Genomic DNA, 16,968 nt, shown 5'->3' with positions numbered 1-16,968 from the left:
GATCAGCTAGCGATTAGCCGACGAATCAGTCCAACGCCCCCCAAATGTGCGCAAGCTGAAAGTTAAGATACATTTTCTCACGCTGTTTAATCAGAATGTGACTCCATACTTTCGAGTGTGATTTTACGTACACTAAAAGTTCAACAAAACACATCACATTCTCATATTGTCATCTTAAATGAATGCCATTGACATCTGAAGTACTGCGGCAAATGTGGCGGAACCCAAATGCAATGAACCCCCCGGAAACATTACAAATAATGATGTGGCGCGTATTGTATGCTTTAAGGTTTTTCAATCCCGAAAATAAATTGCTTGTAAAATATTTGGAGAAAAATGCATAGTCTCCAGTTGCACTGAGCAAAGGCTAAAGTCGCCTCTTATGGCTGCTTACAGGCAGCTGGACAAAAGTGCTTCTCAGACACTCATGCGCAAACACGCCGGCCCATTCTCGCAGCCATATATTTTCATCAGCGGCTATCTGATCCGTTATGCAGGACGAGACTGGGCAGATTGTGCCCACAGCTGCATAAGTATCACCGATCATATCAGGGAGCCGCGGACCGTCCCATTATTAATATTCACACAATCTATCCAGAACAATGGGCCTTTCTTAGCCTCCTTCTTTTTTCAGTGGCCACTAATTGGATGTAATTACTCATCTACCAAACAAATGAGCGTGCTGAGGTTGCCTTGGAGACTAGATCAGGGGACCCAGCAGTGCGAATCATTCACAGGGCTTCATTTATACTGATAATTATCTCGCCTCCGCAACACCCCCCCCCCCCCCCCCCCCGCCGCCGCAACTTTCCCTCATGCCCTCAGCGACCAAAGCTGGCTGAGAGGCGACGTGGGAGGGGGAGGGTCCCGCAGTCATCTGTTTCTGACATCATCAGGGTGGCGCTCTCCAAGTGGATAAATGTCCTGCTCTGCTTGCCACTTTGCCAGGTGACTGCCTTTAAGGAGGAATCATCAACCTTGAAAGCACTGCGGCCCTTTTTTTTGTTCCTCACTAGTAGGAACATGAAACTAATCACACTGATGATAAAACACAACATCATATACAACCGCCACTTTCTCCACACACTCCATGGAGTTGGCTTTTTTAAAGGCGACATCAGCGGGCCCGTTTTGGGGGCTGCCGTGCTCTCAAAACTGATTGGCGGGCCTCTTAACGCCAACACCGCAACCTGTACTTTGTAATTTGGCCACATACCGCTGCAATCAGCGCTGATTGCAGAGTCATCGCAAAGTTACATTTTGACCACAGATTTTTTCTTTCTTTGTGCACTTAAACTGCTCAATCTGCCAATCAATAATATTATACAAACTTTGATTGATATCCACTCACCGACTCCATTAGGTACACCTGCAAAATGAGATACCATGCAAGAGTTGCAACTAACACTTTTCTTGCCCCGCTTGTATGGCCACTGAAAGGTTTAAAAAATATGCTTATTATTGTGCAGCATTGAGGTAACATACAGTAATTCCTGGACTATAAGGCACGCTAGCTAAATTTGGGGAATACGCAAGTTTATTACACATATAAGCCGCAGGTGTTTTAACGTTACCGCACCGGGTTCCCGCTACTTTCTTTTCCATAATGAGGGCGCAAATTGTCTCGCTCTCGTTCTGTCTCTCCTACTGTATTTGGGCTCACTTAGTTGTTTTTGCTCTGCCTGACGCTTCCTTTATAGTGCGCCCCCCTTGTGATCTGATGGATAAGCCGCACCTTTGTATTAGCTGCAGGGTCGAATGCAAGTGAAAAAAGTAGCAGAAATGACTGTAATTCTTGGTCCTGAATACATTCAAGAAATTGAATATAAACCCAGTAGGACTCTAAGGTCTGCAGACTTGGGTCAGTTAGTGGAACCCAGAGTTCAAAGTAAACATGGCGAAGCTGCATTTAGCTGTTATGCTGCACACAAATGGAATAAGCTGCCAACAAAAGTGAAGTCAGCCCAGAGTGTAAATGATTTTAAATCCAGGTTAAAATCTTTGCTTTTTTCTTATACATTTGATTAAATCAAGTTTTTTTCAAAAGACAGTTTTGTGATAATTGTTAGTTTTAGTTAATTTTATATACCGGTATGTAATTCGAGTTACTTCTCACTTTTTAAAAACACACTTTCGATTTAACTCATTCGCTGCCATTCACGGCTATAGATGTTTTCATTTGTATTAGACAATCTAGAATTTTTTTATTGTACATTTAGAACGGCTATAAAATTTGTGATTAATCGTGAGTTAACTATTGAAGTCATGCGATTAATTACAATTAAAAAATGTAATCGTCTGACGCCCCTAATTTTTTATAATCTTTCCTTTTCTTTTTTTTATATTAGGGACAGGCAATTTTTTTTTTTTTTTAAATTGTAACTAATCACATGACTTCACTAGTTAACTCAAGATTAATCACACATTTTATATCTGTTCTAAATGTACAATACATTTTTTTCTAGGTTTTCATACTCTTGTTAACAAAAGTGGAACAAATGTGAAACCAATAGAAATAGTTCTATTTTTGTTTACGTCTATAGCCATCAATGGCAGTGAATGAGTTAATTTAATTAATAAACACGTTCTTTCAATTATAGTTTTAGTTATTTTGTTAAATTGAACAACAACATTGGTATTACCCTGTTTCCATTTATACTATTAAAAAAGAGCCATGTCGTCCTGCAAAAAGATCAGCTTTGTGTTCAGTTAAAGTGACTCACATTTCACACTGAGTACGAAAAAATAAATATAATATTTACATGCAGAGTTGATAGGTTCGCGCAGAGGTTCACCTGCAAGCCGATGCTCGTGACTATTGAACAGCTCTGCTCATTTCCACAAGCAGCCCTTCTTGGCGCGCTCACTCCTCCGCCTCCGCCTTTGTCACAGTGCCAGTTAGATTCCTTGGTGGCCATCAAACCACATCACCCTACAGAAGATGTCAATAAACCTGACATGCTGCTTCTCAAATTAGCATTGTATTGTCGGGCTCCCGTAATTAGCTTTTCCATTTTCACCAATGTCATTTAAAAAGCGAGTGATATAAACTAACAGCTCTTTTTGCCGTCTTGCCTTGCTTTCACTTTCCATTTGAAACAATCTTTTCTGAACCAACGGCTGAGTAATTAACAGCACTAGACAGCCTTTTCAGAGAGCGCAGACATTTCATAAATAATACATATTTAATGTCTTGTCATTTTGTGTTCAGAGAAGCTTGGCTAATGAATTTTAACAGATGATTTCTTCTTGCATTTACTCACTCATACTCATGCCTGTCTTTTGTTACTGGCCATTTTATACCTTTTCTCTTTTCTTTGCATTATTTCCCAGCAATGAGCAAACTCATCAGTGCACCTGACTAATATTTAGTGGAAGTTTTAGACGGAGCAGGGAACACACATGCACACATATACATATATATATATATATATATATATATATATATATATATATATATATATATATATATATATATATATATATATGCTCCCCACACAGGCACCACTAAACTGATTGTATAACGAAGAGTCAAGTTGTCTGAGATATGTTCTGGTTGGGACGGGGAAAGCAAACCGAAAGGTGACAGCCCTGAGCCTCAGCCTCAAAATAGGCAAAACATTTTTCTTCATGTTCATATGAGTTCATTAGGGATGCAATTTCAGATTCTTTGAAGAAAATGGATCGATGGACAGTTCAATTGCGACTTTTGAAGTTGTGCACCACACTGCCCCTTAGAGGCCAAGGCATGCATAGCAGCAACACTCAAAAACAACACGCAACAGTGTAATGACGAAATAATCATGCAATGAATAGAATTTGTTGCCCACACTTAATTATCAAATGTTATTGATCTTATTAATCTGTTGTTACAGCCCTAAACTTTTTTTTCTTTAAAATTGCATTTTCTAGATCCTAATTGGCCACAAGAGGAAACAGGTTAATACCAAGGTAATTCTAGTAACCAAAACTTGCAAACTAACTAAAACTACAATTGATAAAACATTTTTGTCAATGAAATAAATTTACTCATTTGCTCCCAAAAACATATAAATACGTTCTATTTTAAATGTTTTAAGTGTTTCAAATACGTATTTATATATATATTTTTAATGATTATTATTATTTTGTTATGCTAGAGCATACAGAAGGCTTTGATGCAGCCTCTTAACTGCACAGAACGGTTGACGCAATGGTAGTTATTTTAAAAACGGCCAGCAGGTGGCAGCAGAGTATAAGACATCAACCAGGGCCATGTTGCAAAGAAGCTGATTTACTTAGTTCTAAACCGATTTGTGAATAATGATGAAACTTAGCTATATTCTAAGTTTAATTGCTGTAAAACGGAAACAAATAGAAATATATATTTTTTTCCTGCTGAAAGAAGAGACTCTAATCTTTCTTTTGGTAGGTTCCGTGGGCTTTGCAAAATCAGTCAAAATCCAGTAAAACAGCCAGGAATGAAGGGTATTGCTTCAGTGAAAATGGCTGTGAGTCAATGAGTTAAAAGAGTGCTTTGAAAAAATTATAACTAATTAGAGCTACACATTTATAAAACGAGCTAAAACTAATAATACTTATAGCAAAAATGTGTTATTTTTTTGCCTTGAGCATTCTGGGTTTTAAATTTTGCATTAGACAAGTACTTCATATATATTAAATGACAATACAAAAAAAAAAATCACATTAACTAATCAGAGCTTGCCAAAGTTTCAGAATGCACAGCATAATTTGTACACTACAATGTGCAGACAAGCCCTGTCTGTGTTTAGCATGCAAATTCATTGGCTTATCTTCTTTGGCACTAGAGCATGTCTTTGCTTGTTGAGCTCAAAGTTGGTAAGATATCGCGCAGACTTCCAACTAAATGAATTATGGAAGAATGACAACAGTTGTTTCGTATTGAACGTCCGTCCAAGATCAAACCAACTCCACCTCAGTCAGCTAATTAACTGCTGTTAATTTCTAGCAACTGCAGGGGCTTTTGTGTTTATCAACTGTAGGGGGAGCAAGGGAGCAGAAAAAAAAACCCTCTCCTCCTCACTGTTGCATGAAGCCTTCAATCATGCTTTCTTTAAAGCGAGTGTTATGTATGCACACCCTGGAGGGCAAAGCCGCGATGTCCCTGAAGGGATGTGCCTGTAACCTCCGAGCATCTGCTCGCCAACAGCTGCCGGAACCAACACTTCGTGGCAAAAGCGCAAAGGGACATTTTGCCCTCTTCTGAACTTTTCCTGGACCTTCGACAAAAACCTAAGTGCGATGGTCTTACTATGCCTGTGCCCTGTTAAACCCTGCAGCAAATATACGTAGTGTGCTTCTGGCAGCGGGGTTGAGCTCTGCGGATTAACGTGTGGGACAAATGGACCCCAGATTGATTGAGGCCAGAACACGCAGCACACATCGGTGTTCTCCCGGGGCGCCGTGGAAGATCACTAAATTATTTGGTAGGAAATTGATGAAGACCTTCTTTCGGAAATGACTGTCACATAAGTTCTCCGCTTTTCATGTGATGAAAAAGTGGAAGGGAGAGGAGGCGGAATGCGAAATAAGACCAAAAAAAAAAAAAAAATCTTGATTTAACATAGTGAATGGTTCGACAGTATACGATGCTTTGCTATTCCTGCACTGGCAACCGCAGTCTCACTGGAGTTACTGTACGTAGCCAGCTCTGACACCTAAATGGCACTTTGTGAATACTGGAGGTGAAGCTGAGATCTGAGCCGACATTTGAGCTTACTAGGAAGCTCCGAGGGGATCAGAAAAAACACTTAACAAAGCAGCCTGGGACCCGTCGGAACCTTCTTCATTCTTTGTATTTTGCTCTGCTTCTGTCTGACAATGCCAAAAGCGCAGGCTATTTCTGCAACTTTAATGCATAACAAACAAAACAAACCCGAAGCTGAAACCGTGCTCATATTTCAGTAGCTGGGGTTCTAATAAATGCATCGGGGAATATTTTTCTACGTATGCATCAATATGCAACTTGGTTAAATGTCAAACATTAGCGTTTATCAAGCTCGTGATTCGACAATCCTCAAAATGTTGGCTATGACAGCATTGGTGAACACCAGGAACACATTACAGTGCAACAGCTTCCTTACTGGATAGACGGCCATCGTGGCCGACTCAGAAACAAACAAGTAGTGGTGGCAAATATCAATAATATTGATAATACAATATAATATAGTGACATGAAAGTCCATCAATCCATCAATGACAGACGCCATTTTTGTTGACAAGCGATGGGAAACTTGAAATTTGACGAAAGTGGTTTTTCGTCTGCCAAGGTAATCGTCAATAACCGGGTCAGTACCGACTGACGAATACCCGTTTTGTTGACAAATAACGAATGACGGAAAACTTAAAAAAATTGAAGGAATAAACATTGACAGAATTGGCTTTTCGTCGTCAATAACCGGGTCAGTATCGACTGACCGACTCCCATTTCGCTGACGACTGAAGCTTGGCATGCTTGATGTGTCCGCAAGGTCCGTCAGGCTCCATGTGGCAAAATGGCGTCATTTTAAAAAACACGCTTCCTCCGCGTATCGTCCACATTTCCCGCACTGTGCGCCTACGAGAATTTGTAATCTTTGGACGCATATAGTGTAGAAATCTTGTATTTCGTTCATAGGTTTTGTAGTTTCCTATGGTCTGGGGGGGCCATGAAGGCAACAGGAATAAGGATGAGCACAGAGAGTAGCCATCTTGTGTTGCCTCTGACAATAAACTAAGAGAGGAAGGAGGAGACGAAGAAAAAAATGTAAGAAAATCTCAAGTTTGTTTAGTAATGACGGAAACGTGGTTAAAAAGAAAATTGACTGATTGATGGGTTGATGATTATAGTTGGCTTATCGGTGTAAAATTGTCACGGATTGACAATGACGAACGAAGAATGATGAATGATGGACTGTCAAAATCCATTGGTGCGCCCACCTTTGGTCACGTTGGTATTGACATTGATCGATATCAGTGTCATGAGGCTGACACTTGAATGACTGTTTCTCTCCTGTATGCATTTCTGTCGCTTTATTTTGAAGTTGTGCCACCAATCATGTGACTCAATGACGCCGGGTCAACAAACACGGAGCCTCAACTAGCGTCACCTGAAAGCTACACGCCTACAGAAAGCGGACCTGAAGGATGGCAAAGAGAAAGAGGAATACGGTGTAGCTACATTTTCATCTTAACATTCACTCAAAACATTTCAGAAATGACCGTCAATACCAAATCTCGCAGTATCACACACCGCACAAAATCTTTCATTGAGACAAGAAACACCTTCGAGAGGCTACAAACAGCTCCAGCTGCCTACAGTTTGCCCCTCCTTGAAAGGTGTGGCAGAGTTAAAAACTACAGGGGACTTTTTTTGTTTTGATCCGTAACTATTGTCTCTGGGGCAAGGCTGCCGCGAGCAGTTCAAATACACCTTGTCACCACCAATGTTCTCCCAAAGAGAGATGAAGTGAGCACGCTGTCATTTTGTCTGCTGAGCATCGTGTCAAGTGGCCGATGTCACGGACAGAAAATGTTGTCAATGTCCTCCCAGCAATATTGATGTGTCACTTAACAATCTACAACCAAACGCGATACGAGTCATTGTTACGTTACTTTCGATGGGTATATCTTTAGAGTGTTTACATCCGGTTCGGTTTTGGATGGTGTGAGCAGATGATCTTGGGTCCAAAGCGATGTTTCCAACAAGTAAACCGCACGGATTAGAATGGTGTTTATCTTAACTCATTCACTGCCATTGACGGCTATACACGTCAAAAATTAATTTGAACTATTTCTATTAGTTTCACATTTTTTCCGACTTTTGTTAACAAGTGTATCAAAACCTCGATTTTTTTAAAATACAGATATAAAATGTGTGATTAATCGTGAATTAACTATTGAAGTCATGCGATTAATTAAACATTTTTTATGCGATTAATTTTTTAGCGTAATTAATCCCATGACTTCACTAGTTAACTCACAATTAATCACAAATTTGATATCTGTTCTCATGTTCGTTTTCATACTCTTGTTAAAAAAAGTAGAAAAAAAAGGTAAAACTAATAGAAATAGTTCAAATGAATTTTTGACGTCTATAGCCGTCAATGGCAGTGAATGAGTTAAAAGGCAACACCAAAACTTGCACATAATTGTAAATAACACGTTTAACAAAACTGAAATACTCATACCATCTTGGTCAAGTTTTTTAGTCTTTTCAAAAATAACAGTGTGATGCTGTGTTATTGAACTTTTTCCTTCACTGCAAAATATTGAACAGTGTTGTAATTTCATTCACGGCTCATATTGAATTGAGTGGTGGAAGACATTTGATGTGCTTCCACTTTTGGATGCAACCTGTTTGCAAGATTATGTACAAATGAAACCACCACGTTTGCACATCTGCTCTTCTCAACCCAAATATGTTTTCTTTTTTACACACCAAATTGTCTTTGCCTTAGCTTCCATCTGATTCGTTTCGATATAAATCCTAGTCACCTGAATGTGCTTGGTGGTAACAGGGCTTAAGTGGACTGGACTGTTCTGAATGTGGTGCTCTGTGAGAGCTGTAGGTGGAGTCAAAGCGCAAAGAATCCCCACGCATGCCACAGTAAGACATTTGTGTCATTTTGTCAAACTTTGAGGCAAAACAGAAAAGCAAGGCCACAATAACAACTTCTGTCCTTTTGGGAGCAATATTATTACAAATGGGCACATCTGCTGGTAGAGGTCATGCTGAGTCACTGTGTCTCTAAAAAGAAGAGACACCTGGATATCGCCACCCTCCTGAAATAATGGTGTGAGTCATTTTTCCGGTTTTCCAGAAAAGACGAAAAAATTAACCAAGTACTGATTATATGTATTAATAATTTCTTTTCAAGGGTAGGATTGAATGATTTGTTTAACCACGGTTTTAGACGATATTAGCAGAGGTGGCCAGAATCCTCGGAAAAGGCAACAAATATTTTGTTGTCAAAATGTGACATTATATTTGCCCTTTCATGCACAAATTATAACCTCTATTATGATTTTTAAGGATAAAAAAAAAAAGAAGATTTATTCATATCGAAGAAATTAACTTTTTGAATGTTAGTGACCACTGTCCCTGAAAGGAGTAGGAGCAGTGTTGTCAAACATACGGCACGTGGGGCAAAACCAGCCAGCCGGGGCCCAATTTGGCCCGTGAAAACCCAAACTACAGGTTTTCACTCAAATTAACTGTTGTTGCCAATTTCGTCCACTGGAAGGCGCAGAGACGGCCACTTAACTCATTCAAACCCAAAAACGTGTAAATACGTTTTTTAAATACTTCGTCCTTCACTCCGCAAAAAATTATTTAAAGTTTTTTTTTTTAATGCAAGAGTGTACAGAAGGCTTTGACACAGCTTCTGACATGGTGGCTTAAATCAATTGTAGTTATTACAAAAAATGGCCAGCAGGTGGCAGCAGAGTATAAAAGATCACAGCATTTTCACCAGGAATGTGAATAATGATGAAACTTAGCTATATTCTAATGCTAATTGCTGCAAAACAGAAACATATACAAATATACTTTTTTTCCTGAAAAAAGAAGAGACTCTAAAATTTATTTTGGTAGGTTCCATGTTTTTATAGTAATAGAACATAATATTATGTGGGCCTTGCAAAATCTGTCCAAATCCAGTAAAACAGCCGGGAGCGAAGGGGGCTGCTTCAGTGAAAATGGCTGGGAGTGAATGATTTAAATGACATTCTGAAATTTGGCTGTTGCTCAGGATTTGATGCAAACATTTTGAGCTCATTTTTGTTAGGAACTTTCAGATTACTCTACAGTAAGACATTAATAAATGGGACTATTTTCAGAATGTATGTGCAAGTAATTGCAACCCCCCCCCACCCCCCAAAAAGGAAATATTTTCACTTGTAGTTATTTATTGCTTATTATGCCACGGACATACTGGTCCAGTCCACTTAAGATCAAATTTGAGGTGAAAGTGGCTAGTGCATTAAAGTGAGTTTGACTCCCCTAGTTAAGAAGAGTAGTTAGTAGTATAGTTGAGCTCAAAAGCACCGTTCCCATCGTTGTCATGAACGTACCATACAAAGAGAAAAACCATGACACTGGCTAAGCAGTGAAAAACCACAATGTCATGATTTATCTTCCCCTGTCCATAACGATACTTACCTCGCTTCCATTTGCGGCTGTCAGAAATAAACTGTTCATGATGGCTGCCATCAGGTCATTTACTTTCTGGCTGCTGCCAACCCCCGAATCAACATTCCTGCTTCTTAATGACGTGCATTGCCATGATGGTCGTGCTAATGGTTTGTTTTGAAAATACAAACAGCCTGATGTGAAGGACGGAGCGTCTCACACAGTAATGTTGATTTAAATGAACTTTGATTTGTATGCACGCACGCACGGCGCTCGCTGCGCGGCGGCTGTCTTGCATTGCCCACATCGGCGTATACAACATTACATGCGGGAGTCGCAAAGCTGACAACACCTGAAGTTACAATTAAAACGGATTTTCCGCCACAAGCTTCTTACGGTACAGTATGTGTGATTAAGAGAGGCGCTCCTCACGAGGCTGCAGGCTGTGTGTTCAGTCAGGGGAGCGACTATTGACAGCTATTGAATGATCTACAGTTGTAAGGGTGGAAAAAGCAAGCTGTCTAAATGAAGCCGACAAGTCAATCGATGCTGTGTTAAACACACGGAGAAACTCTGTTACAGACTCGCACAAACTCGCATCCGGAGCATTTTTGGAGCAAATCGCCTGGTAGACGTTCACTACAGATGTCAATGGCTCATAGACCAATGTATTTAAAAAAAAATAAAATACAAACAGCAAAGACCCAACTGATTAGTTTTTTCAGCATGGACTTTTGTTAGATGATTCTTTGTGGTTATTTTCAAATTACAATAAATGATTCAAGAGTAACCCACTCCGGTAATCAGTCCGCACGCAAGTTGCTAGCTTTTCTCAGTGTTGTTATGACGCCCCCATAACGCTTCAGGTTATAGTTCCATTAGTTTCTTTGGTATGTCCTCGATGCCAGTCATAAAACGAGCACAATAGACCACGTGGGCCAGGTCCGTGAAGTACTCCCGATCTCGCCGGTGATTGGCAAAGTCGTTTCCGGTTAACGTCCTGCTCCGGATTGCAAAGCGGGAAACTGAACTGAACTCAATTGTGGAAACTGCCAGAAAAATTTGCAAATATAATTTGGGAAACACTTTTAAGAACCGTGCGCAGTGGAAACAAAATTAGAAGGAGGGAGTTCGTGTTATGAATGTAATGAAGTGCATAATGAGCATAAAATATTGCCATTATTAAAAATAAGTAATATATTAGTTATTATTATTAGCATAATAATAATAATAATAATACAATATTTCATGTATATATCTAATCAATAGTGAGAAATATTTTCTTATCTTAACAACAACAAAGATAATCTATTGACACTGGTCATTTTCACTCAGAGGTGTGCTCACTTTTGTTGACAGGGTTTTAGCCATTAACTCATTCACACCCAGCCATTTTCATAGAAGCAATCCCCTTCACTCCCGGCTGTTGTACTGGATTTTGACTGATTTTGCAAGGCAGCTGCTATAAAAACATGGAACCTACCAAAAATAAACATTAAAGTCTCTTTTTTTTTATCAGGGAAAAAAACGTTTTTACAGTTTCCGTTTTGCAGCAATTAGCATTACAATATAGCTAAGTTTCATCATTAATAACAAATCTATTATGAGTAATTGAGACTTTTTTTCCAACATGCATGGCCCTGGTTGATCTCTTTTGCTCTGCTGCCACCTGCTGGCCGTTTGTGTAATAACTACCATTTCTTCAACCGTTCTTTGCAGTTAAGAGGCTGCATCAAAGCCTTCTGTATGCTCTAGCATTACCCCCCCCCCCCCCGTCTTTGGAACACTTAAAACATTTAAAATAGAACGTATTTATATGTTTTAGGAAGCAAATGAGTTAATGGCTGTATTTTGAGTTATTTTGTGGGTTATATTGTATAAGTTGTACACTGACTAGTTTTCATTGTGTCTAAGTGCCATTGCTTCGGTGTTGTTCAATGAAAATATATAATTAAATATCTGCAGAAATCTGACTTTTGTGACATGCCGTATGTAGCAGATATTTTGGCGAGGATCAAATTCATTGTGCTGCCAACGGTAGGCGAGTTTTGGCCGCAAACATGTTATCATTGTTGCAGAATCATTTCATCTAAGTGGCTGTTCTTCTGATCGTACAGGTTAGCCATGCCATAGTTTGTTTTTGAGTCATGTTATACTAACAAAAGCACCTACGTAAGAGGCCCCGTTATCAGTTAGCAAATCGGTGGCTTACATGTTTTACTTGCGCAATTGGATATTGGATATTGAATGGAAGGCCAACGACTTTCAGAACCTGATAGTATGTTTGTTTAATTTAGAGCGGCCGTGGTTCCCTTAAGCTCTTGTTAAGAAACAAGAGTCGGACGTTCCCGAGTGTAGCAGCGACAAATCCATACACACAGATTTTGATATAGATTTCAACATTGTTCTCGCCCCCAACACAAAATTATACTGTGGTCGTGTGTTACCGGGCAGATTTGTGTGTTTTATGAAAGACAGTCTGTACTACACGTGCTGTACCAGCACATTGCGGCCTCCTGCTGTGTTACTCGGCAGATAAAGCAGGAAGTGAGAACACAAGTGGTCGCTGGAGGATGCAAGCTGAGGCCAGGTGTGAACAGGCCAACAGGTGTGATCAGGCTTCCCCTACTTCTCTTGACTTTACACTCAACTAAAAGCAAAGTAAAACTATTATTAATAGTAATTTCATCTTTTTATTTTATTTTATTTTTTTAAAGTTCTTCCACTTTATTTTTATTTATTTTTTAACAAAAACAATAATAGAACAAAGTTATTTAACACAAAGGGTTATCATATCACCACAGTTTAACATCACAGACAAGAACATCACAGTGGAACCTTCTTTTTTTTTTTTGACTTTGTATTAAACTTGCATGATGGTTAATTGTGTTAAAAATAATTAAAATATTGCTGGTACCATTAATACTAGGGATGTTGGACACCAATTTTTTTCTGACCATAACCAGTAGGAGTACTCAACTCCTGAGTAGTCACCAATACCAATACCACCAGTACTTAATATACCCCCCCCCCCAAAAAAAAACAATGATAGATAATTTTAAAGGAAGATCTATAAATCACAATATAGCTTTTAAAATTGCATGAAATTAATGGCAGTTTTTCTACCCGTCTAATTCCTAATTCCTAATTGTAAAACGGCTGCAGAGGGCAGCTGATAATGGTATCGGCACCCGTCACGAGAAGTGATACCTTAAAATAAGCCGAGGTATCGGTACTCGCCCATCCCTAGTTAATGATACATGTTTTACACTGGCAGGAATGGATTAATTCCTTTTGGATTGTGTTGGATTTTAGGTTCCACTGTGTTTAAAAATAACCAAAAGCACAAATCACCAGTGCAGAAAATGCAATTGTCCATTCAAGTTACTGCAGCTTGGTAAACTCCATCAGTTTATTATTATTATTTTTTTTTACTTATACATATTCAAAAGTTAAATGCACTTCTGTAAGTGACTAGTATAACCTTTTGTTTTTAAAGTCGAGGGCATTTGTGTACAGATTAGATTTCTTTTAAAGGGGAAGTCAACCCCCCCAAAATTCAATATTTTACATGTGACCTCACTAGATTCATTCTCATTCATATTATATTTGTGGAATATGCGTTAAGCAGCAAAATACAGCCGTTTTTAGCCATCTGAGGGGGCGGCCATTTTGCCACTTGCTGTCAACTGAAAATGATAATAATGTTGCTCAGGGTGAAATGTTTGTTAAATTTTGTCATTTCAATAATAATAATAATAATATCAATAATAATAAAAAACAAGCAATGGCCAATCACAACTCAGCTTCAGAAAACAGGTGATTTGTGATTGGTCGTTGCCTGAGCAACTGTGATGTCATCTTCTGTTGACAGCAAGTGGCAAAATGGCCGCTCCCTGAGATGGACAAAAAACGGCTGGATTTTGCTCCATAACTCTTATTCTACAAATGTAATATTAATCAGAAATGTTCAGACTCGTGAGGTCACATATAACATATTACTGTCAAGAAATGTTTACGGTTGACTTCACCTTTAAAAAGTGCGGCAACTGAATTAGGTCAAATTAGAATGTTTAATTCATCAAACCGAATTCAGGTTATTTTTGCCTCGGTCCCATCAAGTCACCTCAAGCCCCCCCCATCTCTCCATTTACGTAGCAAGTAGCGGTCACGTCTAGCATTAGCGTCGTCGTCGATTTTCGACCCAACGAATCTATTTCTCAGTCTACGTTACGAGAGATGCTTGTGAGAGAGCGCACGGGAGCTTGGGTGACTAGGTCTATGGGAGGAAGCAGAGCAGGAGAAGTTGAAGAGAGCAGCAGCCACACAGAACATGGACAGAGCGTTTACCTGGCCCTGTGCTCTGTGGGTACGCCAAGTAGCCGCCTCTTCCACGGGCCCCCCTACCTGAGCCACGCGCTGCTACTACTGCCGCCGCCGCCACCGGTCCGTACGCCGTCGCTGGGAAGCCTGCGGGCATACACAACACATGCGTCATTTCCTGCACATGGACGAGTGTGTCCCAGAGCTACGGGAGAATGTTGACACCAGTGCTGAGCTGCGGGATAAAACTAGCTGTCAGAGGCAGGGGCTCGTGTCAGCGCGATATCTATCAGCACACGCCGCCGACCTAACGGTCCACACACAGTGTGAAAAATAGCCGAGAGCAACTCACTTATTATAGAGTACAAGTGATTGTTTAATCAGCTTGAAAATATTTGTGATGTATGAATAAATTAGATCAGCAAAAGTTCATTGGGGCCACATTTTTACAACAGTGCTACTAGAGATCATTGAGTTCACTTCCTCATCAGATGTATGATAAAAACGCTATTTTATATATATGGACAAAATAAGTGCATACGTGCAAAAATACCAGCTCTGAATTTATTCCATTTTTGATCATACATTTTTCAATGCATGTATAAAAGCAAAACAACAAAATAACCACACATTTTAATCCCCCCCCCAGTAAAATGAGCTCTCTTGCATAAAAATTCCCCTTCAAGGACGGCAAAAAACAACTGAACAAGAAACAAAGAAACAAACGTTAAGTGCAAGAACTAATTCTTTCCACATTGTTTGTTCTGCATATCATTCCAAAACCGTAAAAAATAATTAGGCCTACTCACGTTGTACTGTAGGGAAGTATAAGATCAAGTGTAAGTGCAACTAAGACATGTCTACCACCGAGTGGTGAATGGTGACATTACAACTTAAAACGACACCTGCGTCTCACAGTTTGGCACCCAAAGTTTTGCCAATTCTTTTTTTTCCCATATTTTTAATTTAATCAATTTTTCCCAAGATTTTTCCTCCAGTTCATTTTTTTTTTCATGGAAAAACATATATTGTATCTTGATCTATGTATTTTTTTTCATGAAGAGTTTCTTGGGTTAAAAAAAAAAAAGGCCGTCAATTGTCCATCCCTGATCTAATACAATAATTCCCAAATACAGTACATTAGTATGCCGTGAACATCATCGGGTGCGCTACAGGAAGTCATCCAATCTCATTTATGAAAAAAACTAGAATGACAATAATCTTTTATTCACTACAAATAATGTATCTTTATTCATCTGAAGTCAAGAGAAGCAGAACAGTTAAATGCGCTTCCACTACATGGCAGAAGGTACGATTAACCTGTGCATGCACCTGTTGCCATCTATGCAACACAATATGCCGTGGCTTCCTGCGAGTTGATCAAGGTTCAACTAACCAGGCGCAGATTTCACACAGAGGAAGTCAATTTGTGAGTAAATTGAGACAAGATTATCATCACTTCATTATGTACACACCCTTTAGTGACATTTTTGTTTGTTGATGTATCATTTGATTTTCCCAATGTAAAATGTGATTTTAATTTAATAGAAGTTGGGAAAACACTAGCCTAATGGGATTTAATACTACAAACTACAATAATACACATATTGTTAAAAGAAAAAAAAAACACACACACCATTATTTTCTTTGTAGAATGCATCTCATTAGTTGCAGCCGTATGTCACGAATGGCTGATTTCCAGTGGGGTGATTGTATTCATTAAGATATTACTGGATATGTGCATCATCTTCGCCTTCGCGGTAGATCTCCGTCAAAGTGAAAATATTCAAATTCTTATTAAACTACAAATCTGTGAATAAACTGGCTTTAGGTGGGTTTGCAAATTGCACGTGGCTGATTAGTTTAATGAAATAACGTTGCTCTGGGGGGTGTTTATGTCACAAGCTCGTATGAAAGATTACAACCACCTCTGAGCTGCACAGCCGCGTGCGCGATAGCCCTACCTCTGGGCGCAAACCCTGCATTTTTTGTTGTGGAGCGGCTGCCTAACCCCCCCCCCCCCCCCCCCCCCCCCCAATTACTACCAGCTTCTGAGGATTTTGAATCGAGCGCTGTAACTCATGAGGCAAAACATTGCAGCTTTTTGTTGTGGCTTCATCAGGTGCGAGATCAATTGTAGTTTTGGAGTATGTGAACAGACGGAGACATCTGTTGTGCGATTTGTCATCATGAGCACATTCAAATCTGGTCTTTTTGTTCCCTTGTGTATGTGAACCTTTGAATAACAGCGAAGAACATGAAATCATCTGTTAAGTCATTCATCAAGTCATCTAACAACAACGAATGTATTGTTAGAATGTTTAGAATGCTCCAATGAAGTAAAGACATCAATAGGGTGCAAATATGAATGCGATTTTTCGGGATCAAATTATTCTCAACAAATATCAGCCTGGTAATCAGCCTGTAATTAATCCAAAGCAGTATCAGTGAATTGTAATTACATAGTTGGGACTTAATGAACATAGTAGCAAGAGGTGGGTGACAGGAGCTGG

The 16,968-nt window shown here is 39.4% G+C and overlaps 1 protein-coding gene across 4 annotated transcripts in view; it reads right to left on the bottom strand.

The window, feature by feature from the left end:
- The window catches only part of LOC147160915 (RNA-binding protein Musashi homolog 2), a 257,629-nt gene that overhangs the window by 18,727 nt on the left and 221,934 nt on the right, over positions 1-16,968 (bottom strand). For 2 of the 4 annotated variants that reach the window (XM_086097953.1, XM_086097955.1), the window contains exon 11: positions 14,483-14,602. In XM_086097953.1, coding sequence (XP_085954079.1) covers positions 14,483-14,602 — 120 coding nt within the window. The remainder of the gene's footprint in view (positions 1-14,482; positions 14,603-16,968) is intronic. The other 2 variants (XM_086097954.1, XM_086097956.1) reach the window with 1 other exon arrangement.

This window comes from Leptonotus elevatus, chromosome 16, assembly GCF_054856555.1.
Source record: "Leptonotus elevatus isolate MCC_2025b chromosome 16, RoL_Lele_1.0, whole genome shotgun sequence".
Lineage (NCBI taxonomy): Eukaryota > Metazoa > Chordata > Actinopteri > Syngnathiformes > Syngnathidae > Leptonotus > Leptonotus elevatus.
This window is presented reverse-complemented; position numbering and strand designations above follow the sequence as displayed.